Genomic DNA, 24529 nt, shown 5'->3' with positions numbered 1-24529 from the left:
TTATTGTTACCTACATTCTACTCCTTGGTGGGAAAAGCAATCCTTCCAAGGCCAGTCAGCTTCTGAGAACAAAAATCTCTTTATCACATAGACACTAGACTTATCTGAGATCACATGATGAGCCAAGGAGAGAGTCACAGGCTTAAAGAATTTTAGAACCAGCCCTGGCTGGGGTAGCTCAGTGGATTGAGTGCAGGCTGCGAACCAAAGTGTCACAGGTTCGATTCCCAGTCAGGGCACATGCCTGGGTTGCAGGCCATGGCCCCCAGCAACCACACATTGATGTTTCTCTCTCTCTCTTTCTCCCTCCCTTCCCTCTCTAAAAATAAATAAATAAAAATCTTTAAGAAAATAGCTGTAGAGGCAAAAATAATTTAAAAAAAGAATTTTAGAACCAGAAGAATGTAGAGATAAACCACTGGCTACACTATCTGGCTTTGTCCAGCTGAGGAGATGTATGAGCCTTTGAGATTTGCTAGTTCCAGGTCCTTGGGGCCACAAGCAGACACTCTCTCTGTTTCAGTTATTGTTATACAACAAACTAGCTCCAAACTTAGTGGTTAACTACAACAGACATTTTGTTTATCTGTTCACAATCCTGCGATTTGGGTAAAGTTTGGCTGGGACAGTTCATCTCTGCTCTGCATGGCTGACTGGTTTGATTGGAGCTGAAGGATGCACTTGCAAGATGGCTTTACTCCCATAGCTGGAAAATTGGGGTTGGCTATTGGCTTGAAGGTTAGCTGAGGCTGTTAGCCATTGGTTTCAGTTTCTTTTAGCATGGCCTCTCCACATGGCTAGATTAGACTTCTGACAGAGTGACAATTTCTGCATAGTGAAACTTCTTACATAGAAGTAGCTGTCTTCCTCCAGAGTGCAAAAATGAAAGCTTTCAAATCTCTTTAAAGCTTAGAATTGAAACTGATACCCTGTCACTTCCTTCTTGTTCTATTGGTTAAAGAAGGTCACAGAATCAGCCCAGATTCAAGGAGAAAGGAAAAGTACAAGGCTATGAATACTGGGAAGTGTGGCTCATTAAAAGCAGTCATTTTAAAAGATTAGCCCACTCTACTTCAGTTTCATTTAAAAATTAAACTTTCACTGACTTTTCCTGCCAGCAAATGATGTGGTTAGATTAACATTGCCTAGGAGTCAACTTCTTACGTAGCTGGACTGTTGATTATCTTTAGAGACTTGAAGAAGTCAGCTAATTCTGTAAGTTTCCTTGTCTGGATGAATTATAACGTAGCTTCTGGCTCTAAATGCAGAGTCCTAGGTCTTGGTAGAGTGGCAGGATAATAAGAAGCTAGCAAAATTTCCTGGGGGAGTGGAACAGGGAAAGAAGAAAATTAAACAAGGCCAAACAGTTTGAGCAGCTTACGGTCAGCTGGTGAATTGAAAGACCTTATCCCTCCTAACCAAGGACACTCGCCTGGGCTGAGGAAATAGAGAACAGAGACCCAATTAATGTCATTTCTCCCAGCTAAACCCAAGAACAGATGAAGTTGGGAAAACAAATAACAAAAATAAATAAATAAATAAATAAATACAAAAAAAAGGCCCTACAACATTAAAAGCCAGACAGACCCAAGATAAAAGTAAAACAGTATAGCAGACAAAAGAATATTCCCCAAGCCCCCTATACACTCATTTTGATTCAACAGCATATTAAAGATGCACCTGGAAAGCTAATGAATATTCTGCTAAAACCTTACACTAAGATTCTTACCCACAGAAAAAAAGATAATAAGTCCTCAGGACAAAGACTCAGTACGGGCTCTCTCTAGAGCTTGTCTATGGCCCTTCCCAGGCATGAACCTTTTATTTCCTCCTAAACACCAGGGGTGTCCAGGAGACTTGCAGCCAGGGGAGCAGTGAGCAGCAACAGCTCATCCTGAACTTACCCCCTGATCCTGTCTCCAGGACCCCCTTTTCTCTGACTTCTTGGTGAGGTAACAGCAGCCCTTCCTTGGCTCACTCCTTCCCTATAACTTTTCTAGGGAGCCAAAGCAGAGCATCTCCTAGGCTCTGTCTTGTTACTTCTCCTATCATAAGTCCTTCCTTTGTTTCACTGTCCCTGGCCTTAATAAACATACTCTCAAATTCTCACCTGGGCTCCTGTAATCTTTCCTACACAAAGTCAAGAACCTGCATGCTACAGGCCAGCCTGAGGCAGAACTATTCAAGGCGGGTCCTTGTTTGGTAACAGTGGGTCTTTAGTTCTTGACTGAGGCTTTTTAATCTCCTTCATGAGCCTCTTCTACTCTCTGAACTGGGCTATCTTGATCTCCAACTAAGGGAAGACAAAAAAAGTCATTTATTTACTTCCTATGCTCTGCTATTCTAAGTCCTTCTTCTGATTTGCCCTTTTGACCTACTTCTCGTGAGTTGGATGACCTTGAATCAGCCACACAACTCTGAGTTTAGGTGAAATAGGATAAGAATCCCAACCTCATGGGTTTTAGTGAGGATTAAATGGGAATGTTGTGGAAAATAACTCACACGCGGGGGAAGATGGCGAGGCACGAACCTTTATTACGTGAGGGCTCAGAGGGGTTAACTACCCAAATTCTGAGCAATGGGCTTTGTTTTCCCGGGGTTTAAATAGCCCCGGACTTCCTGCCTACAAGGTGAAGCAAAGTTACAGAAGCTAAATGCGGGGGTTAGTGGTGGCCTTGAGATAATGGCTTTTGCCTTGGAAACAGCTGCTGGTCAGCTCCTACCTAAGAATAGCTACTGCTCAGCTATGTCCTGTCACATTCTCCCCTTTGATGCTATAAGGTGTTTTATCCCTTTTAGCATCACTATATATATACCTGGCTATAAGGCTGAGGTCCTTGGGAGGGTTACAACTGCTGATACTGGTGTTGGTACTGCTGGAGGGCTAACACTTGGCGGCTGCCCTATGAGTCACTGTGGCCTCAGGTGTTGGACCAAAGTCCGGAGGATGCAGGGTCCCATATACCTGACACTTCTGGGTTTGGTATCCTATGGTCCTGGATATTACTCCAGTCTGGTATACCTTCCCTCCCCAAGTGCAGAGGGATTGCTGTGGCTGAACACAACCCAATGGCATGTCAGTGGAGGAGCTGAAAGCTGACTTTGGGAGATAGTAAAAGACCACTTTACCATTGAGCGTAATCCTATGCCCGGGGGTATTACATTTGCAGGCTGGGGGTGAGACAGGGGCCACATTTGTTAAGCAAAGTGTTGCACGTGGGTCACCGGCCAGCAGTGACCACGGAACGCTGTGGATGGCTCGACGAAAACACGCAAGAGAAAACACATGCACAGAGACAAACTAGTTTCTGTGGGGAAGTAGGGACGAAATGGCCACCCCCCTAGTGGGGAGCACACCGATTTACAGTCCATACCTGCTTTTATTGGGCTCATTTTGCATAATAATTCAGGTAAAGTACAGTACTCATTAGGGGGAAGTAAGGAACTATAGAAAACAAAGAACTCTGCCAGTCTATTGAGTTGGGGGTCAAAGAGCTGTAAGACTGAGGAACAAAATAACTTCCTCCTAAGACCCTCTCATTCAACTGAGAGCATTCTAAACAAAGAAGGTTTCACAGTAATTTACATGTTCTTTCTTAGGCCTGATCACCCCTGGGGGAATCCGCACTTCTCAGTACAGAGCTGCACCACCCTGTCATTGTTTCAGGCTTAGGTGGAGCAAGGGAACTAAGGCAACTGGGAGACAAGGAGGTTTTTTCCCAGACGCTGAGAACTCAGGCTATGTCAAAGCCAAGGAGCGAGGGTCCATCACCCCCTTTTGCTGCAGCCCCCCAAGCCCTTCTTTTGGGGGGCCTCCCAAAGTGATCATGCCTGTCTTAGGTCGTTCCCCCCGTGGGGAATCTTACCCGTCTTTGGCTAACCGACCAAGCTTTTTGGGGGTTCAGTTATGAATAAAGCAGCAGAAGCAGCATTCCTGCCAGGAAGATAAGCTTTTGTCTCCTTGCTGGCTTACAGTTCCAAGGGCGTTCCCTTAGCCTTAGCCTAGGTGGGGGTTTCAGCTTCTGATACCAGTCAGGGTGGTTCCCAACACCAAAGCATACAATAAATCCAAATGCAGAGACCAAACAGAGGTAAACTATTTCTAGGGTGACCCGCTTCACAGGGATTTCATTCCGCAGGGGCCACAGTCACTAGTCCAATTCTTAATGCTCCTGCAAAGGTGCCAATTAAAGTCAGATACCCTGCAGAACAATGGTCCATTTCTTCTTTACTGGCTGGCGTCCTCCGGTGTATCAGAGTGGGTATTCTAGGTGTAGGCCTAGTCCTCAGGTCCTCGGGATCTGCTGCTGTTTTGGCCCGGCTGTAGTGGATCCAAGGGGTGACTCCTGAAACCAAGGCAATGCTAGTGGCAGTAAGCCTGTCCAGGCCGGTCCAGTTTCCTGGTCTGTGTACCTGGCAACTCTCCTGCCCTTAACCATATAGCTGCGCCCATCTATGTAGTGGGTGACATCAGGTTGGGCCAGGGGCTGGCCCTGGAGGTCTGGCTGGCTGGCGTGGACCTCTTTGGTTACTTCAAGACAGTCGTGGTCCAGCTCTCCAAGTTCTGCCAGTAAGTAGGTGGCTGGATTGACTTGTTTCATGGTCTTAACATGCACCTTCGGGTTTCCTTGGAGGATGCCCTGGTACTGAGTCAGTCTAGGGTTCGACAGCCACTTATGCCCCTGCCCAGCAGGGAGGCTGTTCACTGTGTGTGGTACATGAAGACTGACTTCTTGGCCTAGAGTTAACTTGTCTGCCTCTTGCAAAAGGGTCACAGCAGCAGCAACTGCCCTCAGACAAGGTGGCCAGCCGGTGACGACATGGTTCAACTGCTTAGACAGGTGAGCCACCGGGTGTTGCCATGGTCCGACAGGCTGGGTCAGGACCCAAGGGCTACTTTGTCTCTTTTGTGGGTATACAGATCAAAAGGCTGCCCCGGCTCTGACAGTCGAAGGACAGGAACATCACTGGGGCACCCCTTGATATCTTGGAAGGCTTTCTCTTCATTTTCTCCCCATTCTAAGGACTTAATGCCCGGACCCTTCAAAGCCTGGTAGTAGTGCTGAGTTCCACAGCAGCAGGGTGCAGGCTGGCTTTTCCTCAGGAGACCGAGCATTTTTCTCAGAAATCAGACAAGGTTCTGGAGGGTGTTGGCAACTCTGCCATTTTCTGTTCGCGCCCCTGATCACACCATGAGTACTTCCGACAAGCCTGGTTGCTGAGCTCTGTGTCTGGCAACACTGCCAGTGCCCCAAGGGAGCTTGCCAGCCACTGGGGCAGGCAAACCCCACAGAGCACCGTGAAGGGCCATGACAGAGGACTGCACGGACAACTGTGGGGGCACTTCAGATACACAGCACGTGCCCTCTGCAACTCGAAGTGAAGAGCAGGAGTGTGTTCGGTATGTGCTTCTGGTGTTCTTTCCTTAATTCAGCCAGGAGCTTCAGCAGCGTGTGCATTCCCTCCCAGCACCGTTCCTGGGATGGGCCGCCAGGAGGAGGTCATCCATGTACTGCAGAATCGTCAGGTCCGTCCCCCCCTTAACAAGCGGCTTTAGGTCTCCTGCTAGGGCTTCCCCAAATAAGGTTGGGGAGTTCTTAAACCCCTGGGGCTGTTTAGTCCAGGTCAACTGAGTTTTGACCGCTGGGTGTGGATCTTTCCATTCAAAGGCAAAAATGGGTTGGCTGGAAGGTGCCACAGGAATGCAGGAGAAGGCATCCTTCAGATCAAGGCAGGTAAACCACGTTGCTGTTGGGGGAAGCTGGCTCAGGAGGGTGTACAGGTTCGGGACCATGGGGTGGCGGGTGAGGGCTGCTTCGTAGACGGCCCGCGGATTTTGGACGGGCCAGTACCTGCTCCCATTTGGCTGCCATCATGGGTCTGGGCAGGTGTGGCCCCACGTTATGGAGCCAATCTTCTCCAAGCTCCCACACAGGTGCTGTAACTTGGGGGACCTGCCTCGCAGTCACATCTTGAGTAGGGGAGTCTTTCTTTATCTCCCTGGCCCAGAGCATGGCCACAGTTATTCAGCATATTTAAGTGACCAGCCAAAGGCTCTAGGTATGTCAAATGACTATGCCATGGATTAGCTGTAAAGCTGTTGCTGTACAAAACAGCCCTGTATGTTCTTGCTCTGTGTGCCCCTCCCCCAACTCACACCTGTGGGAGAAGGGGTGAAGACATCTTAAAATCTCCTAGATGCCTTGAGTTCTGGACCCCATTTTAAATGCCTATCTGGGGTCCTCTCTCTTGGCTGTACCCTGTAACAATTTCTCATTTTAGATATATACCCACTTTAAATTCTTTAAAGGACAATGGACAAAGGTCTTATCTTCTTGTAACTGCTTCTGGCTGGAAATGGACGTTGTTCTATCTACCCATGGGTCTGGCATGCCCTGAAGGGGGGTGCAGCATGGAGGGAGTCCTTCCTATAAGGGCAAGGACCTTACAGAATCCTGGTCAGTTGGCTGTCACCAGAAAGTCACAGGCTTGGTGTCCAAAGACTGGCATTACTGGATATATTGGCATCCTGGTTATATTCTGGAGATGACAGGTTTGGAAAGAGTTGGAAGGCACAATTAAATCATAACCATTAAATAACAAAGGCAGGGGTTTAGGTAAAGAATGGTTTATCTGGAGGAAAGTGTATAAGACATGCTACACCTATCCAAAACTCTTGTGGTCCATTATACTTTACTTGGGCTGAGGGGAATATATTAGGATTTCCCTTCTTCCAGATATCTGAACCCTTCCTGTCCATCAACACAGAAAAGGGAAAATCAGTTCTAAAGTGAAGCCCACAGATTGCCCAAACTGCTTACCAACCCAACCACTTAGTTCAGCCAAACCATTGAGTTTCAGGGGGCGATGATGAAGAATGGGCTCCTTAAATGAGGCCTATATTGCAACCAATTACTCAGGTGATGAAGTCATAGGCATACGTCCTATGAAAACAGAAGAACACACAGGTTAATTCACACAATAGTCCCCAAACCAGTCTCTGTGCCTGTGAGACTGTCTTTTGGGAAGACATTCAGTTGCGAGGTCTTTCCTGCAATGACATTCAGCAATGGCAATTTGACAGGTCCTCCATACCTGTAAATTGTACATTTTTGATGATATTACAAAAACAGTTTTAACTTTTAAACAAAAAGACACTTTCAAGACAGTTAGCTGCATCATTCTGATATCTAATACTGAGCACTGTGATTTTCCTTGAACCACAATTTTTCTCCTTAAGATCACCCTCACTGTTATTAAAGGAACTACTTTGAGTTCTGCTTTTCATTTTGACTGTTCGTTTGCATAAACACACCAAGAGCAGCCTGGATCACTTATGATCTTTAAGTCTGCTTTGCTGGAACTCACACAGGGAACCTTTAGATTGACTTCTCAGTCCACCCCTTGGGGCACAGAAGCAGAGCCACACACCTGCCATCTGGCTTTGCCTGTACCAGTTGTTTTACTCAGATCCTTGAGGCTTCCATTGTGCCCACAGGTTTCTTTTTGGCCATCTTTCATGAAAGCAACCTTCGTTCCTTCCCTGGAAAGACTGCCATGAACTGCACAACCAACCAAAGTACCAGGCTTTTCTCGTGGGCTTCACTAGTTTCACAAGTCAATCCCCATTCCTCAGGGCTTTCTGGTGATGACCAGAACCCATACATGCTTCCTTCAGATGTGACATTCCAGTCAAAGTCTTGGTTAAAAAAACCACTATTAACTACTGGTCTTATTGGTCTTATGCAAAGAACCTTATATCTTCACTCACTCCTTCAGAATGCCAAATTCTGGAGGGATAAGGTAGGTAGAAAAATACAAAGCATGAAGGGAAATCTTTTTCCTTCTGATATCCACCGGGCTTTTCAAACCTTTACTTTTACAGACTTTCTGCAACATTTACAAACCCTTTATTCTTCCTTTCATACAGCTTCTGATATCCACTGAGATTGTATCTCCATGCCTTATACCTTCTATTACTAACTAATGCCACATAATTCCTTTCTAAAACTTTTACCTTTCTATTTATTTTTGCAGTTTCCTACAGACTTTCTTCATATATATATATATATATATATATATATATATATATATACACATATATACATATATATAATATTTTTTATTTACTTTCCTACAGAGTGTGAAGTTTCAACCTTCCCTGGAATCCTTAATTTCCTTTTTAGAGCAGATACAGAGCAAAATCCTAAACACAGAGTTCCAGAACAATACACAGGTAGGGGCATTCTCTTGCACCCGTGCGTACATCAGTGCCTCACAGAGACATGCTCCTTCAGGCCTGGCCTTTTGGCATAGACATGCTGCTTTGCCTCTGGCTGAAGCACTCATCAGCCCCAAATGACCCTTCCTGGTTCCTGAGTGGCAAAGGCATTCTCCCCGACCAGTTACAGGCGACCTTTCTTAGGTCTTACAGGTGACCTTAAACAGGTCTTTAAGTGCAGAGTGTTTCTGATCAGAAACAACACCAATGTTAGAAATTTGCTCTTTTCCCACAAAACCAGAAAACAAATAGTTGAGGTTTCCTTTACTCCAGGTTTAAAACTTTACATTCTTTATACATAATTTTACTCATTCAGATTTAACCATCATTCTCTTTTAATCCTGGTTCCTTTCCCACTCTGGGATGGACTATATTTAAACTCAACATGTGGCAGCCGAAAGTCCCTGGCACTGCAGGCACCTTCCACTAAAATTCCCTAGATTTGCAGAGACATCCTGCAGTTTTCTGAAGCTCAGACCCTGCAAACACCCTATAGGTCAGATGTTCACCCTTGTACCTGTCCTTCAGAACCAGAGCCATTCTTATCAGAACCAGTTTTACAGAGAACTTGACTGGTGCAGTGCCCACACAGCAGCAGCATACAGCCCATAATCTGAAGAGAGCTTTTAGCCTGGCACCTTGCCTAGTTCCAAGATGGAGGGGCTCTCACATGACCCATCATCCAAGATGATGACAACCATGCACGCTCCACCCTCCATGGTGGGGCACTCACATGGCTCATCCTCCATTTTACCAAAAATGGCAACGTACCCACATGGCTTGGTGTTCGATCTCCAACATACATGCAATATAGTACTGTGGCAGAACGCCCGCCCCCCATGAATTCTCCTGATCGGTGCAGACAAAAAAAGGAAAAGGGGATCTTTTGCACACCTGCTGCAGGTGAAGGCCCAGTCAGACTCCGTAAGCCTGGCCGGCTCATGGAGTCACAGATATATTCACATACACAGTCACACAGAGTTTACAACTTTTCCTCCCCCGAGTAGGAGTCCGATGGTCTGAGCCTTGGCCCAGACTCCTGAATTTTTCCAGTTGAGATGTGATCAGCCTCTCTCTGGTCTTGGGTCCGGTCCCTGGGGCACTTACCGATTCCGATTGGTGTCTCTGACAGTTCGTGGTTCATCTCTCCCCCTCCGCCCGGGTCTTAGAGCGGTTCGGGACTTGGCATGGGAGTCTCCACCCTGGGAAGCCTGAAATAACCGGGGCATGTACTCCTTCCCTTGCAGTAGGGCTCCCCCGCCGACACCCCTGGTCACCTTCACTGGAGGCAAAATGCCTGCTCGCGTGAGTCACTTTCCCAGTCAGGGAACCAAAATGTTGTGGAAAATAACTCACACTCGGGGGAAGATGGAGAGGCATGAACCTTTATTACGCGCGGGTTCAGAGGGGTTAACTACCCAAATTCTGAGCAATGGGCTTTGTTTTCCCGGGGTTTAAATAGCCCCTGACTTCCTGCCTACAAGGTGAAGCAACATTACAGAAGCTAAATGCGGGGGTTAGTGGTGGCCTTGAGATAACAGCTGTTGCCTTGGAAACATCTGCTGGTCAGCTCCTACCTAAGAATAGCTACTGCTCAGCTATGTCCTGTCACAGGAAAAGGTACATGAAACTGCTTTTCAAAATGGTATTCAAAAGTAATATTTTCCAGCCAACCTAATAACACCAGAAGCATCATGGCAGAATCAGGTGAGTGTTTCCATCCCCAGTTCTGACAACAGCGAATCACTAACCAAGTTGGGTTCCTTTATTTCCCGCTTTATAAAGAAAAAATACATCTATCAGTCACATTTTGCCCTCAAAACTTTCTATGATTCCAGGATTTTCTTGCTAATAACCCTAGATAATTATATAAAATTATTTAACCCAGATTTATAGAAGGCAGTATCAAGACCAGGGCTGGGATGGAGGGAGGCAGAATTACACAAAGGCAAAGCAAATGAGGGGTTTTTGTTAAGACTTTCTGGAATTTAAAAATAAAACTAGTTCATATTTATTCTGCAAAGTGTCCTCTTTGGATAGTTTGTCTAACCAGATATGAGTTCATTGGGAAGAAGAATTTTTTCCTTTTTATCTCTGTCTATTCAGTGACTAGAATATGTGCCTGGCAAAAAGAATCTCAACAAATGCATGGTGAATGAATAAGAAAAAAGTTAGAGTTGTGAAGGGGCTCAATGAGACAGGTTTATTATTTTGATTTTTAAAATAAACAGTTAAGTGGTGGAGAAAAATGTCCATTTGCATTTTTGGATAGATTATTGAAGCCAAACTTTTTAGTCTCTGAGGTTTCACTTTGTTGTTTTTATGACTGTTATATCTTAGATTACTAACTTGATTTATAATCATATAAATTATTACTTTAACTTTGTAAAGGATCTATAAACTTTTATGGATTCAGTCTTATGATAACCAGAAGAGGTAAAACACACCCTGCAACACATTGCCGAGGCACACATTTAGGTCCATGAGCTCTTGGCCAACATTTTTAATCCAGTATAATTTAAGGTCTACAAAGAAGCAGATATTCACCTGGTATGATGGAGGCACCATTGAAGATACCCTTCCTTGCCAAGGAGTATAAAACAAGAACAGGGAATAAAGGATTCTGGGACAGTGCTTCTACCTATTCTGATGGAGTCCAGTGTGGACTATGTAAAACCATAGGAAACCTTAGCTGCATAAAGCCCTCCTATTCAACACATTTAGTAGTCAAGTGTGCACACAAATGGGTAATCTTAGCAATCAGAAATTACCTTGTTCATATTTTCTGGGAGTATGGGAGAAGAGAAAAACAAAATAATGTTTATTGAATATTTTTGTACCAGGCATTATGGCTCAATTTTTGTAGTATTATATTTATTTATTTCCTGTTGTTTTTTTTTTAAGAGAGAGAATGGGGAGAGAGAAAGAGAAATGCTCATTTGCTGTTTCACTTATTTATGCATTCACTAGTTGGTTCTTTTTTTATATTTATATTTTTATAGATTATGCTATTATTTTTCCCAATTTTCCCCCCATCCCCCTCCACCCTACCCCCCAACCTCGAACATTCTCCCCCCTTAGTTCATGTCCATGGTTTGTACATATAAGTTCTTTGAGTCCTCTGTTTCCTATACCATTTTTTATCTCTCCCTGTCTACCTTATGCCTACTAACCATGCTTCTTCTTCCCTGTACCTTTTTCCCCTTATTCCTTCCTTCCCAACTCCCCACTGAAATCCCTCTGTGTGATGTCCATTTCTCTGATTCTGTTCCTGTTCTAGTTGTTCGCTTAGTTTTTGTTTTCATTGTTTTTATTTTCTTTTAGGTCCATTTCTTGATAGTTGTGAGTTTGTTGTCATTTTATTGTTCATATTGTTCATATCATATTTAATATAATAAAGGCTTGGTAATGATGAACATTTTATTGTTCATATTGTTCATATCATATTTAATATAATAAAGGCTTGGTAATGATGAACTCCTTTAACTTGACCTTATCTGGGAAGCACTTTATCTGCCCTTCCATTCTAAATGAAAGCTTTGCTGGATAGAGTATTCTTAGATGGACGTCCTTACCTTTCATGACTTCAAATACTTCTTTCCAGCCCCTTCTTGCCTGTAAGGTTTCTTTTGAGAACTCAGCTGATAGTCTAATGGGAACTCCTTTGTAGATAACTCTCTTCTTTCCTCTGGCTTCTTTTAGGATTCTCTCTTTACATTTAATCTTGGGTAACTTCATAATGATGTGTCTTGGTGTGTCCCTCTTTGGGTCCAACTTCTTTGGGACTCTCTGGGCTTCCTGGACTTCCTGGAAGTCTGTTTCCTTCACCAGATTGGGGAAGTTTTCCTTCATTATTTGTTCAGATAAGTTTACAATTTCTTGGTCTTCCTCTTCTCCTTCTGGCACCCTGTAATTCAGATATTGGAACATCTCAGATTGTCCCAGAGGTTTATAAGAATTTCTTCACTTTTTTTAATTCTTATTTCTTCCTTTGTTCTGGATGGATGTTGATTTTTTCCTTTTGCTCTGAATCATTGCTCTGAGTCCTGGTTTCCTTCCTGTCACTGTTGGTTCCCTGAATATTTTGCTTTACTTCACTTTGGTATCCTTCATTTATTTTTTCATTTTAAGACCAAGCTCAATCAGATCTGTGAGCATTTTGATTACCAGAGCTTTAAATTCTCCATCAGATAGGTTGGCAATCTCCTCCTCATTTAGCTCTCTTTCTGAGGCTTTACTCTGTTCTTTCATTTGGGCCATATTTCTTTGTCTTGGTGCAGCTGACAGGTTGTAAGGGAGTGGGGCCTTAGGTATTCACCAGGGCAGGGCAACCCTTCTTTCCATGCTCTCTGTGGGGGCAGGGCCAAAGAGGGAACAGGGGGGCTCACCTGCTCCTCTCTAGTGCACTTTTCAACAGACTCTTGTGTGAGACTGGGAGCTTCTCCTACCACCACAACCGCAGTAGCCCACAGCCACCTCTGAGTCCCCTTAAGTCAGCCCCTCCCACACAGTCTGTGGGCAGCCAGCCCCACCCCCAATGTCTACCACGTGGCTCAGTTTTTCTGAGCCAGCCAGAGTGGTCTGCTGCCTTACCGGTCTGGTTGTTCTGTTACAGAAAAGACGACTCAAATGGCTTCGGGGTTTGCGAAGTGGAGTTTTATTCATGCATGTGGGCTCAGAGGAGATAGATTCCAAATTCTGGGCCCCGAACTCAGGCTGGGGCTGCTTACATTCTTGTTACAAAGGCAGAAGGTAGAGGCGGAAGGAGTGCAGCTGCTGAAAGTGGGCATACAGAAGGGGAAAGTGGAGGTTAGCATATGACCTTGAGATAACTGCTTATCTGGGAGTGGCTGCTGTCTGAGAATGGCTGCTGTTCTGCTGTGTCCTGTCACAGTTCTGGCTGATATTTTCTTCAATTCCTTTGTTGTTGGAGTTCCATGCAGTTTTATTTTCTGGTGCTTTTGGTTGTTTGATTTCAGACTGATTGTTATTCTCTTTTTGGTTGTGCAAGGAAGCTGAGGGTCTCTACCTACACCTCCATCTTAGCCAGAACTCTCCTTAGTTGGTTTTTGTGTGTGCATTCACCAGGGATTGAACTCACAACCTTGTCATATTAGGATGATGCTCTAACCAATTGAGCTACCCAGTCAGGGCTTCAGTTCTTTCTATGCTCATTTACTCCTTAGACTAAATAGCCCAATGAAAGTTTATCTCCATTTTATAGATGAGGAAACCTGCGGCTTGGAGAATTCAGCCACCCGTTTAAGATTACACAGCTAGTAAGGGGGATGGACTGGGAATCAGAACCTTTGTTTTTGCTATCAACCCATCCTGTCTTTCACAGATTAAAATGAAGTTCACTTATCTCTTCCCACTTTGGCATCATCACCTTTTACTATCATAAAGCCCTGTTCTTTTTACTAGGCTATGAGAACATAGGCACATTTTCACAACCCCAAAGGTATGCTATATACAATCACAAGCACAAACCTGGGTAGCAATCTCACAACACCAAACTGCTTCTGGGGATCTTTACTCAACTCATTGCAACTTACCCCTTTGCCTTGTTTGGAGAGTGTTCAGCTCCATTCCTCAGTTCAGGTGTCACCTCCTCCAGGAAGTCTTCTCTGAATCCTTCCTCATCCCTACTGCCCACTCCTTCCTGATATCTCCCATAATACACTACACATATCACTATTATTAATTACTGTTATTTAGTTAGATATCTATCTCCCACATTAGATCGTGAGTTCCCTACGGTCAGGGCTGTGCCTGTCTCTTCCATTAGACAATGACTTTTCTGAGAGTTGAGGCTGTGTCCTTACCATATTTGTAATTTCATCACCGTGCATAAAAACTATCACAGAGTCGGGACTCGGTTAAGTCTACTGACTGGATTAAAAATATTACCAAGAACGAAAATAAAACGTAATAAATATTAGTGTGCCTCAGAAAGGGGTACTTCAGAGAAAAGAAGAAAAATAAGAACATACAAAAAAGGATAATATAAAGGGAGGAACTTAAGAATGTTCTCTGTGGTAGTTGAGTTCTTCAATTTTGATTAAACAAAAACAATAATATAATTGAATTCTTTTTGACTATTCACCATGATGATTTTAATAATTGCATAATTCACACATACCTTATGTCTAAGTGATCACATCAGTGATTTCCCAGTTAGAATTTGGGAAAAAAATCAAATATAATTCTTAAAAATTTACTGAGAGTAGCCCTTGCTGGTGTGGCTCAGTTGGTTAGAGTGTTGCCCTGTACACCAAAATGTTGGGGGTTTGATCCTAGTCAGGGCACATACTTAGGTTGTGGGTTCAATCCTCGGTTGGGACATGTATCAAACACAACCAATTGATGTTTCTCTCTCTCTCAAAAGTCAATAAACATATTTTTAAACTTTTAAAAAATTTACCGAGAGTAGTAAACTATATCTTTCAATCATCTTACTAAAGTACAAGATCTTAATTATAAATCAGCTCTGTAGGAAAACACTTTCCTTATTCCAGGGCATATATTAATTTATGTCAAATGAATTATAAATAATGATAATCCTGTTCATTTTATTGGTTTGTGGAAGATATATTGATTTATTGGTGTTATTATTTTAGCTGGTCAGAATCCAGTATTCCTTTCTTCAACAAAGCACTCTACTGTTTTCTTGGGGATGGGAGGGAGTGGATGTCTTATCCAGTTATAGTCTTGGTAAGAAGTAGTACCCACTTCCTACTTCCAAAGAGGGCTAGCACCTCAGATTTTCTAACCCAGGGCATTGAGGGAGGGTGGACACATAACCTGGGCATCTGACTAAGGCTTAGCTAATTGGGTGTTCTTGAGACTTTGAACTTAAAGATGCACGGATGGTGGGAGGTCCTTCACTGTCTTGGAAGCCACATTACCTACCCAGACCTCCCAGATATGGCTTGGTACCTGATTTTCTAGTTATTTTCTAAACTTGGTTCTCCACCTTTCCATTGATTTTGTAAGCCTAATATTCTTTCAATGAATTAGTTATCTTTCACTTAAATAGCCAGTCATTTTCTGATTCATACAATTAAAAATCTTGTCTGAAATACTAGGTAAAAATAGTCTCAATTATGCCAAGTGAAATAAGCCAGTTAGAGAAAGACAAATACCTTATGATTTCATTTATATTTGAAATTTAAAGAACAAAATAACAGACAAAATAGTAACAGACTCACAGATACAGAGAACAGACTACCAGCTGTCAGAAGGGAAAGGGTTGGGGAGGACTGCATAAAAAAGGTGAAGGGATTAAGCAAACAAAACAAAACCCTTAAAAAACAAAACAAAAACACCTCATAGACAAACAACAGTATGTTGTTTACCAGAGGAAGAGGGGAGTGTGGGGAGGTAGGAGAGGGAAAAGGGAGGTTAAATGTGATGGAAGGAGACTTGGCTTGAGGTGGTGAATACACAATACAATATACAGATGATGGATTATATAATTGTACATTTCAAACCTATATAATTTTATTAACCCATGTCACCCTAAGAAATTCACTAAAAAAGACATTCATATGTAAATTGGTAAAATAATTTATAATCTTGTTTAGTGTTTCTCAAGAATTATTGTTTCTTAAAAATTATTTTGAGGTTCACCTTTTAAAGAAATTATAGGAATTTATGAGTAAAACAAACTGTGAGATGAATGTCTCTATTTTGAATGAAAGTTGTTGACATTCTATAATCTGCCTTCATTTTAGGAAAACTAGCACCCGGTTCTAAATTAGGGCAGCAGTCTGATTTAAAATAAACCTAATGGCAGCAGTATGTGTTTTGGGGGCAGGTGTGAGGTAATGATCAACGTTTGCAGGCTTCTTACCTTATGTAACTTCATCTTTCTCTGTAGACTTTGTGCATCTCCTTGTATTTAAGTTTTACTTACTATTTAGATAGTTTCTTTGATTCCTCTTTCCAACGTTAACATTAAAACATGTTTTTTACTTATAAAATTTCTTTTATGGGCTTATATATTTTTTAATGTTGATGGGTATCCATGATTCAATACTGAAATGTTAAGACTGTTTTGATGATAAAAAATGAAAATGTATCTAAAACAGATGACATCGTGGTTGAAATGCATAGCTGTAAAAACATCTGTTTGAATAAATTTAGAAAAACGTTTAGGTTTATTTCCCTTAAGGCATTACTTTGTTATCAGGAGTTCATTAGACATATCGAAATGGCAAATACATTTTCAAGAACTTTTTCAAATCTGTTTTGAAGTGAAATTTTCATATAAAATGATTTATAGTCAATTTTAAAGTTAAGTATTAAATATCCTTGCTTAACAGATATTTAGAGAGAAAAAAACTAATAGTTTCCTACTAGAACAGGAACTAATAAGAAATATGTATACTTTTAGTGTATATAGTAATATATCATTTGGAAAACAGAGACATTCGTTTTCCTGTTTCTTAAATATTGAGTTTGGCATTTCATTCTTATGAAAGCTTGTCATCCCTTCTCCTTTAGGAATTTTAGGTAGGTGTGGATTCTCAGGAGCACAACACGCATATTTAACAGATGTTAAGTCAACATTTCAGGGTGAAAACTACAAGAAAAAAATTGAATTTATTATACTTTAGTGTTTTTTTAAGTAAGAATGCAAAGGGTCCTGTGAGGAATAAAAACAGACTGTGTGTCACAGGGGTCCACCAAGGGTCAGCTTTTTGTGGCCATAGCATCCAAATGAAGATTCACAGTTTGACATGCTTGAAGATCTTTCTCCTGAGGACAGGCACAATGAGCTTAGCTGATAAGAAAATTTGTGGCTAGAGGTTGAATTTTTCCATACACTAAAACTAACATAATATTCATGATAATCAGGATTAATGTGCAGGCACAGGGTATTTTAGTCAATTTGAAAAAAACCCCCACAAATCCTTCTAAATGGAAAAACTGATGAGTGAAAAATTAGGAAATAAAATATATTAACATTTAGGTTTTCTGTAAACTACACAGCTTGCAGGTTTAATCATCTAGAATGATTCCAACTATGCAAGTTAAAAGGTAAGCAAATTGTCTCATAGCAATTACTGAATTTTGAAGCAAGAGGTGGCTGAAATTAAATGGGGAAGGTCTACCAGACATTTCTTCTTTGTTGCTAGCAGCAACACCAATTTTGGAGGAGATAAAGGGGGTGTGAGCTGTCGGGGAGATAAATTATTGTTTCATAAATGATGAATGATCTGTTTAAGATAAGAAAGCCCAAAATATTTCTAAGAAAATAAGGGTAAAATTTAAAAATCTGGGTACATAATACATAGTTAGATTGAGAACATCATACTGAAGAACATTTCCAAAATATGCTGACTGAGATATTACTGAAGCAGAGAATGAGTAAGTCCATCCATTTAATAAATATGGATTAAATGCGATGTTGGCCCTATGCTGGGCACAATCGTGGCAACAATGAATTGTAGAATTGTTTGATAACTATTTACCATCAATGATTATAGGAACTGCAGTTTTCACACAGGCCTTTGAAAGACCAATTTTCAGTACAATAGAAAAGAGTGGGAAAGTGTAAAACTATGATCATCACAATTTAGCTATAATAGTAAATATATGTTCATTTACATTTATGTAAATAGTATGCCAAAAAATCTAAAATTGTGCTCCAGCAACATCAGAAATTGATTAATGTTTCTATTTATTTTTTGAGCCTTCTTGGTCTGTCATCTCATTTTCCTTATTTTGCCATGGTCAGCTTGGCCACTGTCTTCCTGAACAATCAAATTCAATTTGTTGTCATCAGGAAAACATGCTGCTTTTCTAGCAAGCAATGAAGGCAGGGAATTATAAAGCTCTAAAGTCCTGCACTCTCCCCTAATCAAGATCTTGAAATACTCATACATACCCAATTCAGATGAGGTTCCTCATTTGTTGCTGAGTAAGGGTCCTAGCCACCTGAGGGTCCTTAAATTCTATTTTTTAAGTCTGTCTGAAATCATCAAAGATGATTGAAATGTTCAAGAAATGTTTTCTATTTGAATTTACCTAGTACATTGAAAAAAGTTATTTTGAATATCATTATGAATTCTTGAATTGCCATTTACTCAAAGTGTTATAATAAATAACAGTCATTCTTTTTGATGATCAAATTATCCCACATTTGTCCATAAGGAGCCACTTTAGGCTGGCTCTTATGTTTTAGAGACTTTCCATTGATATTTGGACACAGTATAATATTTATTCTATATTTTCCCTCCCCATACCTGGAATTTGTCATTTCTTTAAAGAACACTGATTACTTTGGGTTAGGAATGATATTTGAAAACCAAGGTCTGGGTGCCTGGTATACTCATTGCCACTGGATGCCATTGCTTCTAGGTCCTTTCAGAAATTAGAAGAACTAGGAAACACAGCTTTTTTTTTTTGGTAAATATAAATTGATTTTAAATTTTATATGGGATTGGAAAAGACCTAAAAGGCAAAATAACCTTAAACAAGGAAAAATATACAACACATGAAATCAAGACTTACAATAAAGTTTTTAGTAGTCAAGATAGAGGGATAATAGTTTAAGGGTAAACAACCAGATTAATGGTTGAACAGAACAGGATGTCCAGAAATGAGTACTCACATATGTTTAATTCATAATTGACCAAGGTACCAAGTTAATTCAATAGGGGAAGTCTTTTTATAAATATTTCAGGAACAACTACATATGTGTATGAAAAAAAACACTATGATCCATGCATGTATTTTTAAACCATGAATTCAAATTGATATTTCTAGGTAAAATTTAATTTACAGTTTTTACCTAATTTCTTTAATTTTGATATTTGTGTGTCTCCTTTCTCATATGCTGAAAATCTTAGTCCTAGAAACAGTAATCTTTCTTTGCAGATCCTTTGCTCTTAGCATATATTCCTTTAGGCAGGTACAATCAGAATACTATCTTTAAAAGTTACTCGAAATAATTATTTTGTCTACATAGTTATGTTACCAGTTAGATATATGATTGGGTTCATTTATTTATTCGATGTATCTGTTTATTTTTAATTATCATGTTTTATCTTTTTATTTTAATTTTTGAATATGTAAAACATTTAAATGGTTCAAAAGTCAAAACTGTGAAAAGGTATACTTGGGGAAGACTCTTTGGGCAACTTTTATCTGTCCCACTCCTTTCTCCATGCCACATAGGTAAGTATTAATGTTAGTTTTTGACTTATTATTCCAAAGTTTCTTTTTGAAAAAAAAAAGCAAATAATTATGTATTTTATGTTCTGTCCATTTCTTTTATACTTAACAGTGTATTTGTAAGATTAGGTCAAATGAGGAAACTTAGGACATTTTCTCTTTTTCTCTATGGTTGCATAGTACCACATAGCACTGCTTCATATAGATGTACTGGATTCAACAAGCCACTTTTAGATGTGTACACATGCACCATACCCAGTCAGATCTGATTAGACAAGTACACTGGGTTCTCTCCACTATCTGCCAGTATTCCTTTTGGGGGCTGTTGCAATAAATTACCACAAACTAGGTGGCTTAAAACAACAGAAATTTATTTTCTCATAGTTCTGGGGTTCAGAAATCTCAAATAGAGATGTTTTCAGATTTGTGCTCCCTATGAAAGCCACCAGGGAGATTCTTCCTTGCTTCTCCCAGCTTCTGGTGGCTGTGAAGTTCTCTCAGCTTGTGGTTACATGACTCCAATTTTCACCTCTTTTCACATGGTCTTTTCTGTGTGCCTTCTCCTCTTTTGTCTCTTATAAGAATATTCACTAGATTTAGGGCCTACCCAGATAATTCACAATGATTTCACCTCGAAATCCCTAACTTAATTATATCTGTAAAGATGTTTTTTCTAAAACTCATAGTCAAAGGTTTTGGGGATTAGGATAATGACATATCTGTTCAACCCACTACATTGGCGATTAATAGTGCTGGAAGGAATAACCTTCCGCATGTGGTTTTGTATTTGTGGAGGTTTGTCTTCACAATAGATTCTTAAAAATGGGATTTCTGTGTTGAAAAAATAACATGTAATTTTGCTAAATTCTCCTCCATAAAATTTATACTATTTTACACTCCTATCAGCTCTGTTTTTCTATAGCTTTGCTACCAGAGTTTGTTGTCAAACCATGTTGTTGTTGTTTTTTCCTAATCCAAATGGTATTTCAGGGTGGTTTTCATTTGCATCACAAAATTTTAACTGTTGATTTCATTTTCTTTATTTATTGATGAAAGTGGGACATTTATTCAATAGCACTTAGATCTCTGCAAATTACTTGACACCCTGAATTTCCAGTGATAAAGAATTAATTATAGAGCTAGTGATGCCCTCAAGTTCACAGTACTGCAGGAATGATTTTGAAGAGTAAGTATTTTATTTATTTTTATTTAATACATGTGGGTGAACAAAGCAACAAAATGATACTTTATGTTTCTTAAATTTTTGGAGAAGACCTGGAGTTCTACATTTTCATCAGTAACTAGAGGCTTATAGGGTAGAAGAGGTGAATCTATCTGCACAAATGCCTATTTCTGGTATTACTAAGTTTTTTCTTTTTTCTTCTTCAATTACAGTTTACATTCAATATTATTTTGTATTAGTTTCAGGTGTACAGCATAGTGGTTAGACAATTCTATACTTTGCAAAGTGTTCTCCCAATATTTCCATTTGCCACCTGGCACCACAGATAGTTATAACAATGTTATTGAATGTATTTCCCATGACTGTTTTGTAACTACCAGTATGCACTTCTCAATCCCTTCATCTTTTTCACTCAGTCTCCCAACCCTCTTCCCCTCTGGCAACCATCAGTCTGTTCTCTGTATCTATGAGTCTGTTTCTACTTTTTTTGTTCATTTATATTGTCCTTTAGATTTCACATATAAATGAAATCATATGTGGTACTACCAAGTTTTGACAGTGTCACATGTTCACCATACACTGCCATTTACCCAGTTATTTATGCAGTTCTTCTGCCCCTCAACTACATTGCATGCTTTGGAGATCAGGAGGCTGCATCTTTTTATCCCCAAGACTTAGACTCATGCTTTATACATAGTGGGTGCTCAATAAATGTTTAACTATGATGACAGGTTACTTTATGGTAGAAAAAAATTGAATTTCCTAAGGCAAGTGCCTTCTATTTTTGTTCAATCAATGTAATGAAAGGTATCATTTTAAAGAAATCTGGCAATGAATATTGTGACTTACTATGTATAATCAAGTACAGGCTAAGTTGCTGTAACAAGGCCACTCAAAATGTCTTAAAAGATTTTTTTCTCTCTTGTAACAGTCTTGAGGGGTTTATAGCTCCGAAGGAGATGTCATTTAGGGACCCAAACTGGTAGGACAGCTCTGCTATCATCCTGAGTATGGATGGGGCTTTCATCTCTGGGTCTGAGATTCATCCATTTTACTGGATGTATTACTAGTCCATTCCTTTTCATTGCTGAATAATAGTCCTTCAGTATGAATATAATCCAGTTTTAGAAATGCTATTTGGACAATTCTAAAACTAGAGGCTTTAACAATTATGAGTTTTTTTTTCATATAGCACCATTTTGGCTTTTTATTTTCTTTTATTTAATGAACTTTTATTGAGTGTTTCCAGAGGCCAAATACTGTGCTCAGTGATCAGTGCAAAGCTGTGTAAATCCCTGATTCGTCCTCCAAGGTACAGTTCATCCAAATGAAAAAACTGTGTGGTTCCAATCTGATGGAAACCACATGTTTTTAAACAATCAGTTTAAGTATGGATACTTGCTAAAATGATACTTTGTAGCATCAAAGTATCTAGATGCAGTAAGATCTCTTGTAAGACATCTCCAGACCATCTTCCTTCTTAGTCTTATTCCAAGTTACAGGTGCCTGGCCTTAAAAGGCATTCAGGATTCAGTGCCACGTCCCTCAGGTTCTGATTACGATTCTACTACTGGATTGCTAATAGGGCTTTGCACAACACAGAGAATGTGCATTTCTTACGAAGCAAGAAGCAAGATCCTGTAGAACCGTCTGAGTGAGGGACTCTCATATTCCAAGTGAGGTTGGGTCTCAGAAACCAAGGGCTCTTCATCGACAGCCTAGGCACATCCTTCCCTCTTGCCAAAGCCATGTATTTGAGCTGCGATTTTGGGATGATCAAAGGGATTTCCATGGATCCCTGTCCCCTCGGTATGATTCCAGAAGCTATTGTAGAACTTAAAATAGTTTGAATTTTCAAAGCCCTGAAACTTTTCTTACTTAGGTGTTTCTATGGTTCACGTAACACTAGAGGAAATTGTGCTTGGCACAGACCTGGGCGTCGCTGCCCAATAGCTCCACGTTCTGGAAAGGCGGTCGCAGTGCCTCGCTTCCTGTATAACTACATTTCCCAGGAGACCTTGCTAGTAGGAAGGCGGACCGTGCTTAGAGCCGGCCCACTGACTCCCGGCGTGCCAAAGTCGCCGCAGTCTGATTGGACGGCTCTATCGTAGTGCATCCCGGGACTTATAGTACAGTGAAGGCATGGGGCAAGCTTCTTTGTGACGCGTGGCGCGGGCTTGGCGCTCCATGGCCCTCCATGGCCCTCCTTGGGGCTCCTTGGGGCTCCCTGGGGCTCCTAGGCGCTCCTTGGTGACCTTTTGCGCCCCTTCTAGGAGTCCAGACCAACGCGCACGAGCGCAGCTCCTGAGGTGAGACTGGCACCTCCCGCGGGGCGGGGCCGTTGATTCGCCTTGACACCGCCTTCCTGCCCCTCCCCTATTGGTGCCCGGCTTGCCCCTCCTTCCTAGAGTCCCAACTGCAGCGGCGGCAGCGCGAAGGGGGGCTGCAAGTGACCCAAGCGATTCGCAGGTCTGCACCCTGTGCGGTGACTTGCGCAGCGCAGGCGCTTCCTTCTCCCCCCGCGGGACCCGGGCTTCCCGCGGCAGGATGTTCTCCCGAAGGATCCACGGGGATGTGAAGAAGTCCACCCAGAAGGTCCTAGACCCCAAGAAGGACGTGCTGACCCGTCTGAAGCACCTGCGGGCGCTACTGGGTGAGGCGCGGGCGGGAGCTCTAGTATCGGAAGCACTGCTCGGGCGCGGGCTGGGTTGGGGTCGGAGCTGGGATGCCGACGGCGTGGGGTGAGGGTGGCGGGGCGTCTGACCCGGTCTCTGGGTCTTGGCATTGTTCCCCGGAAAACCGGCAACCTGGCCCTCGAGCAGTTACCCTGTATTCTCACCGGGTAACCTCGAGGTGGGCACAGCCGTGACCGTCCCTTCCCCAGCAAATACTGGACCTTAAATTGCCCTCACACACGCATTGAGCTGTCATCTCCCTTCCCAATTTTTAAATTTTTATGAGTCCCAGAGTATACGAACCCTAAGTAGTCCTCGCATACACTTAATTGAAGTGTTTTCTCTTTTCGCTTCCTCTTCCCCCTTTAAATTTTATTTTTACTTTTGAGACTGAGACTCCAGGTCGTCCCAGGATACATTCAATTTAACTATAATATCTCTTTCCACCCCACTCCCTCCCCCTTTAAAATTTTATCTTTATTTTGAATCTGGCTGCTTCAGTTTCTTTGTGTCCTTGGTCGTGTTTGCTTGGAGGGAGGGGTGACTTTCCTAGGTTCAAGGAGGCTGCTTCTCCTTTATTGCAGGATGACAGTAATGGTTATATGCCTTCTTCCGTTTTTATGAGACTGCTGGTGGAGGTTCAGTAGCTCCTCAGGTGGGTCTGCAATTGACCGGGATGAAGCTCATCCCTGTGGTTGTGAAGTATCCACAAGGCTTTCTGTCACCTGCTGCAGGTGATTTGTAGCTGGTTTGCTAAGCTGTTTTGTGTTCTATTTTCTTCCTTAGTCGTACCTTTTGTTTAGGATGAAGACACCTTTGCTGTCTGTAGACTTTGTGTATTTGGGTGCTGAGAAAAGGACACCTCTGCTTCTTCGAGGTGCCATTTTTCTTAAAATGAGCAAAAATCACCTGATTTAGGGCAGGTAGTCTTAATATGTTGAATATAGCAATAAAAGAATTAATTTTATTTGTGAGAATTCTACATAAAGATCTTGTTCATGAGATTAAAAGTTGCAAATTATTTTTATACTCTAAAAGAAAAAAACATCTGGTTTTGCCAAGTGAAGTTCTTCACAATCACCATTCCTTAAGATTTCACTGTTTGTTCAGTTTAGGATGAAATGTAAATTAGTTACTGTTAGAGGGATTAGTTTTCAAGACCTTTGAAAGTGAAATGTGGTGTTCTTGGTAAACTGAACTTTCTAC

At 41.5% G+C, this 24529-nt stretch overlaps 1 protein-coding gene across 9 annotated transcripts in view; it reads left to right on the top strand.

The window, feature by feature from the left end:
* Positions 1–23016: 23016 nt before the first annotated feature.
* The window catches only part of RALGAPA2 (Ral GTPase activating protein catalytic subunit alpha 2), a 386278-nt gene continuing 384765 nt past the window's right edge, over positions 23017–24529 (top strand). For 4 of the 9 annotated variants that reach the window (XM_045833598.1, XM_045833591.1, XM_045833592.1 and 1 more), the window contains exon 1: positions 23019–23301. In XM_045833598.1, the coding sequence (XP_045689554.1) occupies positions 23196–23301 (106 nt within the window). In that variant the 5' untranslated portion in view covers positions 23019–23195. Of the gene's footprint in view, positions 23302–24529 lie in introns of all 9 variants that reach the window. The other 5 variants (XM_045833593.1, XM_045833590.1, XM_045833595.1 and 2 more) reach the window with 2 other exon arrangements.

Source organism: Phyllostomus hastatus, unplaced genomic scaffold (genome assembly GCF_019186645.2).
Source record: "Phyllostomus hastatus isolate PE091 unplaced genomic scaffold, TTU_PhHast_1.1 phas_contig_17, whole genome shotgun sequence".
NCBI lineage: Eukaryota > Metazoa > Chordata > Mammalia > Chiroptera > Phyllostomidae > Phyllostomus > Phyllostomus hastatus.
The sequence above is the reverse complement of the archived record's forward strand: the minus strand, read 5'-3'. Positions and strand labels throughout refer to the sequence as shown.